Source organism: Papio anubis, chromosome 8, assembly GCF_008728515.1.
Source record: "Papio anubis isolate 15944 chromosome 8, Panubis1.0, whole genome shotgun sequence".
Lineage (NCBI taxonomy): Eukaryota > Metazoa > Chordata > Mammalia > Primates > Cercopithecidae > Papio > Papio anubis.
This window is the reverse complement of record NC_044983.1, coordinates 25,980,176-25,997,912: the sequence shown is the minus strand read 5'-3', so window position 1 is coordinate 25,997,912 and position 17,737 is coordinate 25,980,176. Positions and strand designations below refer to the sequence as shown.

Here is a 17,737-nt window from a genome sequence, read left to right as displayed (position 1 = left end):
AGAAATAAGACAGGAAATGTCACAGACAAGACTAAAGACACATTACAATTAAACATAATACAGTACCTTGGATTGGATACTGGGACAGAAAGAAAACATTAATAGAAGATTCCAAATAAAGTTTAGTTAATAGTAATATACTACTACCAATATTTGGTAAACTCCAAATAAAGTCTAGTGTTTATGGCCGGGCACAGTGGCTCACGCCTGTAATCCCAGCCCTCTGGGAGGCTGAGGCGGGTGGATTACTTGAGGTCAGGAGTTTGAAACCAGCATGGCCAACATGGTGAAACCCCATCTTAACAAAAATTGGCCGGGCATGGTGGCGGACGCTCTATAATCCCAGCTACTTGGGAGGCTGAGGTGGGAGAAATGCTTGAACCCTGGAGGCAGAGGCTGCAGTGAGCCGAGATGGTGCCACTGCACTCCAGCCTGAGCAACACAGCAAAAATCCATCTCAAAAAAAAAAAAAAAAAAATTCTATACTAATACCAGTTTCTTAGTTTTGACAAAGGTATTATAACATAAGATGTTAAGAACTGAGGTAACAGGGTAAGAGATACACTGCTATTCTCTGTACTTTAACTTTTCTGTAAATCTAAAATTATGGCAAAACAAACAGTCTATTAAAAGAAAAGACCAAAGTTAAAACAGCGACTGATTTGAGGAAAATAGTAAGTTGAGAGTGGGCTAAAAAAACAAACTTTAACTTTGCACTGAAAAATAATTAGAGCTTATCCTCTAGAAATAAGGCCAAGGCAGGTGAGAGTCTGAGCTGCTATGGGTAAGTTACTTAACCCAAGTCCATTTCCTCATCTATAAATGGGCATATCAGGACCTACAGTAGTTGGGAGAATTAAATGATACACTGTAGTTATTAAGTAATAAAATTTTGGTCTTTTTATATAACTTTCATGATTTCTGCCATATCCTTATACCATTGTATTATTTTTATTCACTATCTTTCTTTAAATGGACTTAGACAATGTACTAAAATATATTTTAAAAGAAAAATTTATAACTATTTTAAGTAGATGGCATTGTTTTTCTGTTATATGTTCTATTGTATCAGTGCTTTGAGCACAATCTATGAAAAACATAACTTATACTAAATACTTAGCACTGCCTGATATATATATTCAGCACTCAGTAAATACTAGTTATTAGCATCATATCTCAGAATCATAAAAAAAGCTTTATGTATTCATAATTTATTAAGCTAATTGAACACTGATAGCATAAATTAGGAATACGATTTCAGAACTGACAGAAATTTAAAAATTAACTTTAACTCTTTAGAGATCTCTTCCTAGATCATACAGCTAATTAGCAGTAAACCTAGACAAAAATCTCATGGTTCCTGACATTTCAGTGTCATTTATAAGACTTGGTAAGTTCTGCTCACAACTGGGCTTTGATCACAAATATACATAATAGTTTTAACTTACATTGTTTTGGGAGAAAGATAGAGTAGGTATGATTTTATAATGAGAACACTCAACTCTAGAGAGCTTAAGTAACTTGGCCATAGCCATAGACCAATTAAGACTACCATTTTGTCTAAAATTTTAACCTAGGATCTTCTTGTTTCTTGTTTTTCAAAATGCAGTGCACTGTTTTACTACAGAAAACAGTGTCACAGAGATAAAAACAAAGATACTAACTACAGGCACACGACTGAAAAAAGAAAGACCCAAAAATTATTATAAGAATTATTATTATATAACATATGTAATAAAGCATTAAGTAGTTAAATTCATGCTAGTTTTCTCTTACTTGTCTTATTTTCACCAAGAGAATCCTCTGAAGGAAAAGCTTCATTTTTATCAACTTTATGTTCCTTTGATGAAACTCTGTCATCTGATGAATCCTGAAAATAGGTTAAAAAAAAAAAAAAGGAACAAATCTAATTTTTAACTGTTTTCTAGTGAATGAATCCCAGATCTATTTCTAAAACAAAGGATTTATTATGAATTACATTTCATAATGTGATTTTCAATTGTCAAACTATTTTTAGGAAAACTTCCCCTGTATGCACCAAGTGTACATTATCTTTTAAAAGCCAGAGTATGGCAGGGTGCGGTGGCTCATGCCTGTAATCCCAGCACTTTGGGAGACTGAGGTGGGTGGATCACGAGGTCAAGGGATTGAGACCATCCTGGCTAACACGGTGAAACCGTCTCTACTAAAAATACAAAAATTAGCTGGGCTTGGTGGCACACACCTGTAGTCCCAGCTACTTCGGAGGCTGAGGCAGGAGAATCGCTTGAACCCAGGAGGCGGAGGTTGCAATGAGCCGAGATCATGTCACTGCACTCCAGCCTGGCGACAGAGCAACACTCCATCTCAAAAGAAAAAAAAGCCAGAGTACACATGTTGTAATCTGTCATCCTCTCAAAAATGTGTTATACTTTCTGATAGAGATGGCAGAATGATTGCAGACCATCACTTTCATAATGAAATGAACAAAAAAGTCAGTAAAAATGGCAAAAATTTCCCCAGCAGCCACCAAACTGGAAAGGGACAACTTTTTGCCATGAACTTTTCAAATGAGCAGCTAAGGAAAGAATAACTTTCTAGAGTCACTGGAGAGTAGCAGGAATGTGGGAAAAGCAAAGTAGAAAAAATTCTGACAGATTTCCCTCATACTAATTTGGGAATTACTAGGGAATATACGGCTTGGGGAAAAAGGAAAAACCTCTTGGTTAAAATATAACTTCTACTACTCAAAACCATAATATCCCAGCAGAGGTCGGATAACCCATCAGTTTAACACTTTTCAGGGCTCCATGAGTTGGGGAAAGGGTATCCTCATGAAAATCAGATTCACCGGCCGGGCGTGGTGGCTCACACCTGTAATCCCAGCACTTTGGGAGACCAAGGCAGGTGGATCACGAAGTCAGGAGTTCAAGACCAGCCTGGCCAAGAGGGTGAAACCCCGTCTCTACTAAAAATACAAAAATTAACCAGGCATGTTGGCGGGTGCCTGTAATCCCAGCTACTTGGGAGGCTGAGGTAGAGAATTGCTTGAACTCAGGAGGCGTAGGTTGCAGTGAGCTGAGATCGCGCCACTGCACTCCAGCCTGGGCGACAGAGTGAGACTCCATCTCAAAATAAAAAAACAGAAAATCAGATTCGCCCTTAGCTAGCAGAGATGAATTCCAGACATGGGTATTTAGCAATATCCTGAGAGAGTATAGTCCCTTTCCACAAATTTAAAATGACAAAAGCCCAGCCTCCCAAACTACTGAAAACTAACTCAATACCAAACCCATAAAGTGAAGCTAAGAAAATGAAAATAAGACAGAAAAGAGAATTACAGAATTCTCTGTTACACTGCTTACACAGAACTCATCAGGTCACCATTCATTTGGTACACCACCAGGCTGTACCAAATAGATCATCATCATCATTAGGAGATGTATAGGGAAACTGCAGATTCTTTGTTTTACTGGATTGAGACAATTTTAGCTTGAGTTATGCCCCAACCTTTCAAAAAACTTAATTTTCATATAAATGTATAGGTATAAAGCACAGTTTAATAAATTTTGACGAAGCTTACTCTTGTAATCAAAATCCCTATCAAGACACAGAAGTGTTTTGTTGATATAAACAGAAAATGAATTAGTAAAATTAGACTGTCATGGCTTAGCCAGCAAGAACCTATCTCATTTAACAATCTACTTGGCCATACTTGATAAATAGGAAAAAAAATATTTACAGTGAGGACTAAAAACTTAAATGTCTTACAAGGGCAGCAGTAAGTAAAATTATCAAAATTAAACTCATCTAAATATACACTGACTTAGAGAAATGAAGAGCCAGCCCATACTTGTCAAATGGTATGATACTCAGCCTGATATTCAGCTGATTATTGCCATGTAGAAATGAAGGCTCAATTTTCAATATTTCATGAGACACCAGAAATTTCTTGTATTTAAAAAAAATTTTGACTCCAATTTTAAAATTATGTAGGCCAAGCAAAACATTTATGGGCGAGATTTGGTTTACTGGCCACCAGTTTATAATCTTTGCCACTGAGGTTTGAAATTTAGGTGATTACAAGAGATATGAACTGGGGTTGAATTTGAGAGAAGTGAGTGAGGAAGGCAACGATGAGAGGTGGGTTAGGAAAGACATGACTATAAGCCTGAGTATAATGGGTATCACATACGCCTACCATTTCTCCAGCTACAAGGGTTGTGATGAATATAAACAAGCCACCATAGACATGGAAGCCCTGATCTGGGAGACAACCTTTCTTAAGGCTGCTTCATTGGCTTTCTGTCCCTAGCTGCCCCACAAAACCCAACTTTTTTTCTGACGAAGGTTATAGAGAGAAGATCAGCAACAGAAGTTCTAGACCAGCATGGTCTAATATGGTAGCCACCAGCTACATGTACCTATTGAGAACTTAAAATGTGGCCGGGCCAGGTGCACTGGTTCACACCCATAATCCCAGCAATTTGGGAGGGTGAGGCAGGTGGATCACTGTAGCCCAGTAGTGCGAGACCAGCCTGGGCAACATGGTGAAATCCCAGCCTCTATAAAAAAAAAAATGCAAGAATTAGCCAGGTGAGGTGGTGTGCACCTATAGTACCAGTCACTTGGTAGGATTGCTTGGGTCTAGGAGGTTGAGGCTGTAGTGAGCAGTGTTTGTGCCACTGCTCTCCAGCCTGGGTCACAAAGAAAGACCCCATCTCAAAATAAATAAATAAATAAACTCCTTACAATAACTAAACACTATGCTATCTGGCTTTATAAAAGCAGTCCAGAAAATAAAATTTTATTCAACTATGTCATACTAGAGTTTTATTATATAGCCATTTTTAAAGTGATATATTTAGCTTTACCTTTATTAATTCCTCTTGATTTTTACTGCTTGCACTTAGTCCAATGTTCAATTTCTCTTCTAGGATTAAGCACTTTGGCACCTGCCTTGTCTCAAAAGCTTTTTTTTCACTGACAGTCTTTACATCAGAATCTTCAATCACTTCTGATTTATTCTTTTGGGTGCCCCGTGACAACTCATTTTCCAGGGACCATTTTCTAAGAGAGGATTTTTTTCTACTAACAAAAAATGCTGCTCCACCCTGGAGCGTAACTTGTGGTTTTATTTTTTGGCTTAGAACCCGAGGAGCACTGGGATTATTTTCAGCTGAGTGACAATTATTTTCTTTCTCCATAATTGGCTTATAGATCACTCGATTTTGCTTGAGATTTCTAGAATTCCTTGATACAGGCTTGATGTGTCTATACCTTGGTTGATACTTAGCAGTTAAACTCTTCTGTGATTTTTTGTTGTTCTTCTTGGAACAGACTGGTTTTCCCTGCGTTTTTTCTGTCACAATGGGAAAAGATATATCTTCATCATTAGTTTTTAGACAAGTAGATCTACTCTCTTTTATCAGCTTTCTCTCCAGTGGATTGAGGTACCACTTATTTTGGTTGTAGAAAGATACAGTGGACACAGAAGATTTAAATTGTGAGCCTTGATTTGCTGATGGCAGTCTATTTATTTCAGTTGTTTTGAGTGCACTTAAAACAAAATGCCCTTGTTGAGAGCAATGCAGGTTTTCTTCATTTTTATCACTGTTTTGATTAAAACAGTGCTTTTTATTAGGTGATGGAAACAGATTTTCAGTGAAGTGTAAAAGGCTATAAAAAAAAAAAAGTCCATTAAGATTATTTTGTGTCAAAATTTACATAAATCTACTGCTAAGTAATAAGCTCTACTTATAGGTCATATTAATACATGTACCCCCAAACATACACACAATTTTCTATTAGTTTAACAGTAGGATTCTCAAATTCTGTCTTTATCAAATAAAACATTCAAATATCTTCCCAAAGAGCCCAATGTTCATGAAAACAAACACCATACACAAAGAAGCTTTGCTAGACATATATGCATGTGTTTTAAAATCTATTTCTATGTGTTGGCCATATATAAATGACAGCTCATATATTTTGCTCTATTTTCTACAAGTCCCCTATAATAATTGTCTGTAATGAACTGACCCCCTGGGGCTTTTCCTGGGTAGAGTAATTAATATCTGAGTACACAAACTTTCTAGAATTGTTTCCAGACAAGCATCTACTGTATGCAAGACACTACATAAAATATTATAGGGGAACAGAAAGAAACAAGGTAATAGCTGATCTGGTATATTTCCTAGCCATAGAAAATAGCTTTCTTCAATAGGCTGCTTCTATGTCAAAAGAAAAAAACAAAAACCAAAAAACAGCCTTCTTTGATTCCCTTGAAAAGGACTAAATAATTCGTTATGAAAACTTAATGTATTTCCTAGCTAAAATTAAAATATAGGTTATCACTGTAGCCACAAGGAGTAGGCTAGTGGAAGAACAAAAATTTTAGAAAATGGGAGAGAACAAGAGAGACAAGGTGGATTTTTCTAAGAGTTTCTATTCGTAGGCTGAGATTCACCTGTCACAGTTCAAAGAATCCTGTTTCCTCTTCCTTGGAGTAAGAGCTGCCATTTTCTTTATTGAATTCCTAAAAGAAATGACAATAACCACATTCATCAAAATATTAAAAGTCGCTTTATCAAAATTACACCCCCTTTAATTAGTCTATTTCACACCAAGTTAAAACCCTATTTTCCGGGAGGCCTTCCTCGACACTGCTCTCCTTCCACCCCTCCCAGGGTTACACGCGCTTGTTCTGCTTCCATGGCACCCTGTATTTTCCTAATAGTCCATTTAAGACATTTTCTTCTTGTTTCCCCATCTCAACAGCCTTCAATGAAGGCAGAGACCGTTTGTAACTTTTCATCAGAGCCCAGCAAGAAAATGGGTGAAGCACAGTCCTCTGCCATTTTCCTAGCTGAGGAGCCTGGAGCATGCCGTTTGCTTCCTTTTTTATAAAAATCCCTTAAAGTCGTGAGGCTGCTGAAAACAAATGCAAGAATGCACGAGCAGGCGGCTATGTGGCTCGTCAGAGTTCATTTCCTTCCCCTTTCCTGGCATCAGGAAAATTCCCCCCAAAGCAGCACACAAGCGTTACTTCAAAGCCATTAATAAATGAACAAACTGAAAGGCCAGGGTCTCTGGGAATTCAGGTCGAGCTGCGGCTTAAGGGATGGCCCCTCTGGGGCTAAGCGAGGAAAGGTAGGAGAGGAAAGCGTCCCGACCCTGAACCCGGTCAGGGAAACAAACAAACCAACCCTAAATCCAAAACAAGGAAACGCCGACGTCGGGAAGATGGAAACCCAGCGCCTGTGAGCGCGGAGAACGGGTTAGTGGCTTCTTCGATCTCGGGGTCGCGGACCTGCCGAGCGCCAAGCAAAAGCTCTTTTCCCGTGACATTGGTCCCCACGTCCCACAAGGTCTCCCGCTCGCCTCAGCCTTCCACAGCCCTGCCTCGGCCTACTCCAGAGGTTACCTGCGCCTCAGAACCCGGCAAGCTCTCCTCAGCCCAGCCAGCCGCTCCGTGAGCGTCTTCAAATTATCGCGCGCCAGGCTAGGAGGAAGCCGCTGCGTTCCGATTGGCCACGGCTCAACGCTTCCAGGGGCTGGCTCGGTGATTGGTGGAGCACCAGCCCTTACCCCGCCCACCCTGGCGGCTGTGTCCAAGATTCTCGCGCCCTGGTGAGGTGAAAAGCGCTGAGGGAAACCACGCCACCCACAATTCCCTGCAGCAACGCCGGGCTGCGTTCCCGGGGCCTTGTTTAGGTGCATTCTGGGAATTGTAGTTCTCGGTCCGGTTGAAGTCGATATACACTCTGGGGTCACTTGGGGTAAGAAATTTTTGTAAAATGGCCTCTCCAACGTGGCGACAGAGCAAGACTCCGTCTCGAAAATAAATAAATAAATACAGGCCTCTCCAAGATTCTGAATGCACTTATTTTTCACATTTGAAGCTTGTTAGTTTCATTTTTATCAGTAACTTTAGGTTTCTATTCACTATTTTATTTTTAAAATTAAAATATAAAACTTAACACCTGCTATGTGCCAGGCATTCTTAGATGCTTTACATGTTTTGTTTCTTTTACTTCTCACCACAATCCATAAGGTATTAATATCTATTGCCATTTCCATTTTACAAATAATACAACTGAGAACCCCAACACAATTGCTATTTACAGAACAGAGTTAAATTCTTACTTTGGAAAACCAGAAAGTTCCTAAAACGTTTATTGTTAGCTATTGTTACTATCTTTGTGTCACCAGCTCCTGGTACAGTGTTTCTGGCACATTTTTAGTTTCAAATAAGTTTAGGGTTTTATGTTTATTTTTTCAAATTTAATTTTCACAAATTTGCATGTCATCCTTGAGCAGGGGCCATGTTAATGTTCTCTGTATCATTCCAATTTTAGTACACATGCTGTCAAAGCGAGCACATAAATAAATTTCGTTAAGTGATGCCCTCAATGTCATAGAATGAAGTCAGTGAGAGTGATTTAAGAGTGTCAGTTTAAAAGGAAAGGCTGAGGCAAAAAAATAAGAATGTAGAGTTTGCTTGAGTTAAAGCGGAGACAGCTGCCCAGAAGATTCCACCCCCCCGACCCCTCACCCTCCACCAGTAGCTTTGGATATGAGCTCTGTCCGGCCTTTGCTACAAGCAGGTTTTTAAAGACGAAAAAGGAGGACAGGAAGTGGGCTGATACACAACTGTCAAGCATTTTCATTTATAGAAACTACATGCATCAGTGATTGGCTAGACATTGTTAAGCTGTAGGGTGTGGGTCATAGTGTCTTGTGTGGCAGTGTGAGGTTAGTAGGTAGCTACTTGTGGCAGAAGCAGGTAGTTTCAGGAGATGAATACATAGCTCAAGGGGATAGTAGAACATGATGGGGTCTCATTTTAATGCCTCTCCAGACCTAGTAATTTAAAAGGACTCACATTCCTCAGATAAAAGTGCTTTCTCAAAAGAGAAATAATCAGGGCAAAACCAAGTGCTGTAGGAGCCTTACATGAGTATGATTATTCCTACTTTACAGCAGGAGTACCTCTGAGGTTCAGAGGTTTGGGATGGCAGGCCTTCGATTTGAGCCAGAACACAGTCCAATCCCCAAGAGGCATATTCTCCAGGTGACTATCAGAAACAACTCGCTTGTGTGCTATGTTCTAAACCCTTCGCGCCCATTAACTTATTTAACCCTAAAAAATATCCTGTGACTTAGCTGCTCTAGTATCATCTTCATTTCGCTGCTGAGGAAAGTGAAGCACAGATAGGTTAACTAATGTGCCCAAGATGCCTCTTTCCCTTAACCCACAAATCATTGAACCAAACTCCTTGCCAATACCCTTCGCCTCGCCAGGACTAAAGATGGCGCCCACGGCCGGCGTTATGACGCGCCCCGACGTCCGCCGGAAGTGCACGGAGGAGTTCCGAGAACCAGGCGGCCGCCGAGAGTCTGGTATCCTGAGCTTCGTGAGTTGAGCGCTGCTGCTCCGCGGTGGAGTCACCGCATCGCTCCCGTGATCATGGTGTTCTACTTCACCAGCAGCAGCGGTGAGTGGGCGCCGCGCCCTCCGGGACCCTGCTGGACAGCGGGCTCCGAAGCCGGGACCCCCAGTCCGCAGCTGCGCCTGATCCTCGCTCTAAAATGCCTCCTCGATGCGAGTGCCTCTTCCCGCGGCCTCTCGTTCCCCCAGCACGTCTGTCCCTCCCACAACTGCAGGGTTTCCCCCGGCGTCTCCTCGTCATGGCGTGGGGGGCGCGGAGGGGCGATGCCACTGCTGTATTTGTATCGGGGAGTTCTCGTCCTCCAATCGGAAAGACGTCCCGTCACTCCCTGGAATTGGGCCAGAGCCGTGGGCTCCTCCACACACCTTATCCCAAGTCTTCTTCCCACCTTCCATCTGCGGCCTTTATTGTGGCTGCGCCCTGATAATTATCCCCCGTGAGAAAGGACACACCTGCTAACAACTTTTTCTTAAGGGAAGTGCGCTTTACCCTTTCAGGAAGGGGTTGTAGGGTCTGGGATGCAACAGAAAACAATAAAAAGACCCTGGAATGTCCACTCAGCCACTCCCTGGGCAGTTGATGTCCCAGATCTCAGAAGTGACCTGTGATAATGCTCTGACTTATCTTTGACAGATAAGGAAAGGGTGCTTTTCGTTCCCAGGAAATGCCATGTTCCGAATTGGTTTCATTCTGTTCCTGTTATTCCCCTTTCCTAAAATCAACCCCCAGCTAATTCCCTTAAGACAGTTTTGGCCCATCTTTTCCAAGATGCCTTTCCTGATCCTAGCTCCCACCCCAAGATTGCTTAGCTGTTCCTTTTCTGGGACCCACTTAACGTTCCAAGTATGCCTTTGGCATTGCACTTATCACGTGGTATTAAATGGTGTCTGCTTGAGCTAGAGTGTAAGCTCCTTGAGGGCGTGGACAGGATCTCTTTACAGTAGTGCCTACTTGTCCTGTGTTTCGCTTTCCGTGGTCACATCATCACAAGAAGAAAAAGAGTGAGTACAGTAAAATAAGATATTTTGAGAGGGAGAGAGAGAGCAGAGTCACATAACTTTTATTACAGTACGTTGTTATAATTGTTCTATTTTATTATTAGTTGTCGATAATCTCTTACTCCACCGAACTGATACATTAACTTTATCATAGGTATATATGTATAGGGAATACCAGTACCATGCCTCCCTTAATGACAAGAAGACATTCTGAGAAATGCTCCATTAGGCGGTTTCATTGTTGTAGCAACACGGTACAGTATACTTAAACCTGTGGTATAGCCTACCACAAACGCGGGCTGTACGGTATACCGTGTTGCTCCTAGGCTACAAACTTGTACAGCACGTTGCTGTGCTGAATGGCTGTAGGCAATTGTAACACAATGGTATTTGTGTATTTAAACGGGCTCAACTTAGAAAAAGTGAGTTGCACCACGGTGTTATGATGGCTACCAGGTCATCAGGCAATAGTGATCAGAATTTTTCAGCTTCGTTATAATGTTATGGGACCACCATAGTATGTGTGGTCTGTTGCTGACCAAAGCATCATTAGGTGGCAAATCCCTTTTATATATGGAATTCAGTATTGTCCTCGGTTTCAGGCATCTACTGGAGATCTTGGAAGGCATCCCCCACAGATAAGGGGGGACTACTGTACTTGTTTCCCTAACTTAGTGACTGGCTAGTAGTTCTCAATAAACGCTTGTTGAAAAAATGAATGCCATTTTTTTCTTACTCATAGCACCGTCTATTCTGTTGCTACTCTATATGCTAAAGGTGAGGTTTTTTTGTTTTTTTTTTTTTTGAGACGGAGGTTTGCTCTTGTTGCCCAGGCTGGAATGCCATGGCACGATCTCGGCTCACTGCAGCCTCCACCTCCCGGGTTCAAGCAATTCTCCTGCCTCAGCCCCCTGTGTAGCTGGAATTACAGGAATGTGCCACCAAGCCTGACTAGTTTTGTATTTTTTTTAGTACAGATGGGGTTTCTCCATGTTGGTCAGGCTGGTCTCGAACTCCTGACCTCAAGTGATTCGCCCCCCCCCCCCCCCCCTGGCCTCCCAGAGTGCTGGGATTACGGGCGTGAGCCACTGCACCTGGCCTAAAGGTGAGATTTATTTTATGTATTTATTTTTGAGACAGAGTCTTGCTTTGTCACCCAGGCTAGAGTGCAGTGGCACGATCTCGGCTCACTGCAGCCTCCGCCTCCTGGGTTCAAGTGATTCTGGTGCAGCTGGGATTACAGGCACCAGCCAACATGCTTGGCTAATTTTTGTATTTTTAGTAAAGATGGGATTTCATGTTGCCCAGGCTGGTCTTGAACTCCTGAGCTCAAATGAACTGCCCACTTCGACGACCTCCCAAAGTTCTGGAATTACAAAAGGTTGAGTTTTTGTTTTGTTCTGTTTTTTGTTTTTTTGAGATGACTTCTCCCTCTGTCACCCAGGCTAGAGTACAGTGGTGTGATCTCAGTTTACTGCAACCTCCACCTCCTGGGTTCAAGCAATTATCCTACCTCAGTCTCCCAAGTAGCTGGGATTACAGGCACACGCCACCATGCCCGGCTAAGTTTTGTATTTTGTTAGTAGAGATGGGGTTTCACCATGTTGGCCAGGCTAGTCTCAAACTCCTTACCTCAGGTGATCCACCCGCCTCGGACTTCCAAAGTGCTAGAATTAAAGGCGTGAATCACCACGCTCGGCCAAAAGGTAAGATTTAAGTGAAACTAGTTCCACATTGTTTGTGTGGGTTTGAATAAGGTGATACTTTCTCTTTAGAAATAAGATGGAGGCCCAGGTAAGTTGTAACTCACAGACCCTACTCTTCTACCGTCATCACACTGACATCTCCTTATTTTTGTCAGTAGTTTAGGTTTCCACAGTGTGCGCCGTGAGCTATTTCTCTGTTTCTGTACATGTGGTTTGTTTTACCCATATTATTAAAATTACTAGAAACAAAATTCAAAACCAGCCTGAAAAATCATATACCCTTATAGGCCTCTAAGCATTTTCATTCTTGGCAACTCAGGCATCTCTTTATAACTTCTCCACTCGTGAATCTTCAACAACATAGATATCCATATAAACCCAACAACGGAAAAACATATACAGGCAGGGTGTGTAGGTACTGAATGTATTTTATGCTATTCTATTCCCCGTAAAGTTACTCTAAATTCTTTAAGTGCTAGTCACACATACACAGCTGCCCTTAATAGAACAAAATGCTTCACTAGATTTGTGGGTCCTGTTTTTTTTTAATTGACTTCCATTATAATATCAGAACTGTTTCCTGTTAGAAAAATATTTGGCCTCTAAGCCTAATAAAACTGCACTTGTGCAGCTGATCTTTTACAACCGCAAAGTTAATGGAAAAATCATAACTTTCTCAGTAAAATAGTAATAAAACTTTACATATTGGCAGTATAGAAACAACAAATACATAGAATCTTCAGGAAATGAATTTGTATGGCTTGCCAAGTTTTCAACTAACTGATGGTTTTTACTGCATAAAAACTTTTTTAAAATGGGAAGAAAATCTTCATAGGAAGTTGTTCTTTTACGTTTTAAGATTAATATCTGACTAAAATGTGTTCCATTTTCATTCTTTCATGCTGTCTCATAAGGGAATAATTGAACATTAGTCTAATATGTCAAATTCAAGACCATCTGATTGTAGATACTTGGCTCAAAGTCCACTTGTACTTTTAATACCTGTTAATGTCATCTACCTAAAAGTAGGTTGTTCTATAAATTGTGAAATAATCAGATCACCTCTGAAGTTGGATTGGTTGCTACCCGTAAGTCAAGTGTCTTCCAAATAATGAGTTCCAGTACTAGTCAGCCGTATTATTTAGATGAGAATAACAAATGAACTAGAATAATTCAGTTTACTTTTCCTTCTTAACATGGAAAGGAACTTAATTCAGACTTGTTGCGCAACAATGATGTTCCTTTATATTTTTCATCTTCTTTTCTTTTTTTTTTTTTTTTTGAGATGGAGTCTTGCTCTGTTGCCCAGGCTGGAGTGCAGTGGCATGATCTCGACTCACTGCAACCTCTGCCTCCTAGGTTCAAGTGATTCTCTTGCCTCAGCCTCCTGAGTAGCTGGGATTACAGGCATGCGCTACTATGGCTGGCTAATTTTTATATTTTTAGTGGGGACGGTTTCGCCATATTGGCCAGGCTGTTCTTGAACTCTTGGCCTCAAGTGATCCTCCTGCTTCAGCCTCCTTAAGTGTTGGGATTACATGCGTAAGCCACTGTGGCAGACTAATTTTCTATTATGACATAATTTCAGTCTTTCAGAGAAGTTACTAGTAAAAGATTTCATGTATATTCTCCCAGAGTACTCCCAATTTTTTTTTTTTTTTTTGAGACAGTCTCACTCTGTCACCCAGGCTGAAGTATAGTGGCAAGTGTAGTGGTGCAGTCACAGCTCATTGCAGCCTCAATTTCTTGGGCTCAAGTGATCCTCCCACTTTAGCCACAACAGCCAGCTAATTTTTAATTTTTTTTTTATAGAGACAGGGTTTCCTCATTTTGCCCAGGCTGGTCCCGAGCTCCTGGGCCCAAGTAATCCGCCTGCCTCAGCCTCCCAAAGTGGTGGGATTACAGACGTGAGCCACTGTGACTACAAATTCTGGCATTTTACCACATGCCTTGTCTTTCTTTTTCCCTTTCTCTTTTTCTGTATTTTTTTCTCTCCCACACACCTTTTTCCTGAACCATTTGTTAGTAAGTTGCAGTTAACCCCTGAATGCTTCAGATTTGTTTTTCTAAAATCAAGGGCATTCTCTTCTCAAAAGACATTTTTCATTATCAAAATTAGGAAATTAACATTGCAGCATGGCTATTATCTAATGAACAGGCTTTATCCAGTTCCTATTAGTGTTGTAATGATGTATTTGTAACAAATATACCATACAAATCATTGTTGCATTCTTTAGGTGTCATTACTCTGTAGCCTCCTCTAATCGGGAGCAGTTGCTCAGTCTTTGTCTTTCATGGCATTGTTAGTTGAATTACTTTGTAGAATGCCCCTCACTTTAGGTTTCTTATGGTCATTTTCTTAATCACCTCATTTAATAAGTCAACCATCAAAACATTCCTCTGTTATTCTTTTGACTGTAGCTTAGAGAGCTTGGCCTGCAGAGATAACTTTATTAATATTTTATGTCAGTTGTTATTTTTTCTTTCTTGAGACAGTCTTGCTGTCGCCCAGGCTGGAGTGCAGTGGCACAATCTTGGCTCACTGCAGCCTCTGCCTCCCAGGTTCAAGCAATCCTCATGCCTCAGCCTCTCCAATAGCTGGAATCACTGGCGTGTGCCACCACACCTAATTTTTTTTTTTTTTTTTGAAACGGAGTCTCGCTCTGTCGCCCAGGCTAGAGTGCAGTGGTGAGATCTCGGCTCACTGCAAGCTCCCCCTCCCGGGTTCACATCATTCTCCTGCCTCAGCCTCCCGAGTAGCTGGGACTACAGGCGCCTGCCACCACACCCGGCTAATTTTTTGTATTTTTAGTAGAGACAGGGTTTCACCGTGTTAGCCAGGATGGTCTCGATCTCCTGACCTTGTGATCCACCTGCCTCGGCCTCCCAAAGTGCTGGGATTACAGGCGTGAGCCACCGCGCCCGACAGTAATTTTTGTATTTTTAGTAGAGATGGGGTTTTAACATGTTGACTAGGCTGGTCTCAAACTTCTGGCCTCAAGTGATCGGCCCACCCTAGCCTCCTGAAGTGCTGGGATTACAGGCGTGAGCCACTGCACCTGGCCTATATCGTTATTTTGAAAATTCTGTTCTAATTGCAAAAGCCATCTGTACGTTTTATAGCAGGCTAACCAAGGTAACTGTTGTTAAAAAATGTTTATGCTTCCATACATATAAATATGTGCTTATGTAAAAATAAAACGTGTGTGTGTATACCACATACACATACCATTATAATTTATTTTTTATAAATTGAATCTTCTTATATATAGATACACAAAAATACTGTTCTGGTACTTAATTTCTTCACCTGCCATTTCTTTTTAATGGGTACATGGTATTTTGTTTATGGATGTTCAAATCTGTAATATATCTAAAGAGTCTCTATTAAGGGGTGTTTAGGTTGTAAAAAGATTATTGCTTGGTGGAGTATTTTGGTACTCTATTATGGTGACATTATAGGTAGTGACATTATAGGATTGAAAGGGTATACACTTGAACTATTGCCAGGCCATTCAGAGAGAATCTGAAATGCTTTTTAGTTTTATTCCCACCCTTTTGGCATTTGTTACGTGCTACACTAAGGCCTGATCAAGGTACTACAGTGGTCAGTAATAGACAAGCATTTCTGTAAACTTGGCAATGCACACATTCTTTCAAGGTACCTTTCTCAACTACTTCTGTACTTAGTTACTATAAATGTCAAACAAAGGAATTAGGTTTTTCTCCCCCAAGAAAGGCAACTAGGATTGATCACTTAAGAAACTTTTCATTACTGAAAGTACAGGAAATCTCTCTGATACAAGACTTTTTAATTTAGGAGAGCGTATTGCTCTTTGTCCTTCAGGGCTCCAGGTACATGTGTGTGTTCTGTGCTGTGGTATCATAGCCAACAGACTGTCCAGCCCAACCCTGCACTTATTCGTACTTTGCTTCAGTGTGTATTTACGCTTCAGTACTTCTTCGTCGCAGGCTTTGTAGCCTGAGGGCCCAGTGTCTGTAAATTCAGGAGTTTAGTCTAATTGGATCAAACAAGTTTTGGTAGACTAGCTTTGAAACCTGGCACTCAGTTATAATTTCAATAGGAAACTTTAATCCAAGATCAGGGATGTCTGCAATAAAACACTACCTTGGTAAAGCAAATGTCATTTCTAGGATAAGTCATACCCAGAAGATTCTACTTGATTTAGGACAGTTGTTTCTAACCCTGACCTTACATTAGAATTACTTGAAAGGCTTTTAGAAAACACAAATGCTCACTCTTGCCCACCGTAGATTTGGATTTAGTTGATCTGAGGTGAAGCTGGGGCATAATTAGATGATTCTAACAGGCTCTCTATTGCATTCAGGGAGACCATGATTCTCCAACTTCTAAACCAGTGACTCTGACCCCTGATCTACATTAGAATCTAGGTGATTCTAATGTAGATCAGGGGTCAGAGTCACTGGTTTAGAAGTTGGAGAATCATGGTCTCCCTGAATGCAATAGAGAGCCTGTTAGAATTTGCAGCACACCTGGAATATGATGGGTAATATTGGCTAAAAAAATTATGCAAAATAAAACTTTCATGAACATAGGAACTTAGTTGTGGGGTTTAGTTTTCTTTTCTTTTTTTTTAATCTTGAAGGGAAAAGTATAGGACTGGACTGGTGATACCATTGAACTGTAACCCTGAGAAAGTAGGGAAGTAGCTATTGATAGGAATGGTAAACCTTTTCTTTTGGGGCCAGATAGTAAATATTTTAGGCTTTGTGAGTCACCTACAATCTCTGTGGCTTATTTTTCTTTGTTTTGCTTTTTCTTCCAACCCTTTGAAAACGTAAAAACCATTCTTAGCTCAAGGGCTGTTCAAAAACAGGTGGTAGGCTGGACTTGGGTCATGAGCCATGGTTTGCCAACCCCTAATGTAAGCATTGTCACTTGTTTTTCACATGGAACAATTTTGTTGGTAATGAAGTTACTAATTGTTTTTTATTTTTGTTTTATCTTAGTTAATTCATCTGCCTACACTATTTACATGGGAAAAGATAAATATGAAAGTAAGTTTTCAAAAGCATTTGATTTTAAAATTTTCAGCAGGTAAGTGTTATGTCTCTCTCACCACCTTCCATGCCCCCGACCCGGTTTGTTGGTTCTAAGTTTTCACCTACTTTGATAAACTAGCTTATGAGAAACAAAACAAGCTCATCCATTATAAGGAACTCCAAAGGATTAACTTTCCTAGAATTTAATTGTATAAAATAATATTTGAACTAATTGGTCCATCCGTTGCTGATTAGAAACTTACACTTTACAAGAAGTATTGTGTTGTTATTTGATTTACAGTAATATGAATCACAGATTAACCTTTTCTGTTTACTTCAAATTAAAAAAAATCCTCTGTGGTTTGAACTTTGGAGATCATTTTCTGTCTTTTTTTTTTTTTGGGAGGGAGTTTTGCTCCATTGCCCAGGCTGGAGTGCAATGGCACGATCTCAGCTCACTGCAACCTCCGCCTCCTGGGTTCAAGCAATTCTTCCACCTCAGCCTCCCGAGTAGCTGGGACTATAGGCATGCGCCACCACATCTGGCTAATTTTTAGTAGAGACAGGGTTTCAC

At 40.7% G+C, this 17,737-nt stretch overlaps 2 protein-coding genes and 1 non-coding gene across 12 annotated transcripts in view; 1 reads left to right on the top strand and 2 right to left on the bottom strand.

Annotated features, from left to right (window-relative positions):
• The window catches only part of ESCO2 (establishment of sister chromatid cohesion N-acetyltransferase 2), a 38,051-nt gene extending 30,433 nt beyond the window's left edge, over positions 1-7,618 (bottom strand). For all 6 annotated transcript variants that reach the window (XR_002523739.2, XM_021942160.2, XM_021942159.2 and 3 more), the window contains exons 1-4: positions 7,406-7,618; positions 6,449-6,517; positions 4,854-5,658; positions 1,777-1,870 (exon numbers count right to left, since the gene is read on the bottom strand). Coding sequence is in view for 5 of the 6 variants with exons in the window: in XM_021942160.2 (XP_021797852.1) it covers positions 1,777-1,870; positions 4,854-5,658; positions 6,449-6,501 (952 nt within the window). In the remaining variant the exon portion in view is untranslated. The remainder of the gene's footprint in view (positions 1-1,776; positions 1,871-4,853; positions 5,659-6,448; positions 6,518-7,405) is intronic.
• A 643-nt stretch (positions 7,619-8,261) lies between these two features.
• Positions 8,262-8,363, bottom strand: LOC116268690. Its single transcript, XR_004175863.1, has one exon. It is a non-coding gene; the product is annotated as a U6 spliceosomal RNA (small nuclear RNA).
• Positions 8,364-9,326: 963 nt separating this feature from the next.
• Positions 9,327-17,737, top strand: part of CCDC25 (coiled-coil domain containing 25) — a 41,805-nt gene continuing 33,394 nt past the window's right edge. The window contains exons 1-2 of one of the 5 annotated variants that reach the window (XM_017961883.3): positions 9,327-9,479; positions 17,131-17,178. In XM_017961883.3, coding sequence (XP_017817372.1) covers positions 9,452-9,479; positions 17,131-17,178 — 76 coding nt within the window. In that variant the 5' untranslated portion in view covers positions 9,327-9,451. The remainder of the gene's footprint in view (positions 9,480-17,130; positions 17,179-17,737) is intronic. The other 4 variants (XM_021942163.2, XM_021942164.2, XM_021942166.2 and 1 more) reach the window with 4 other exon arrangements.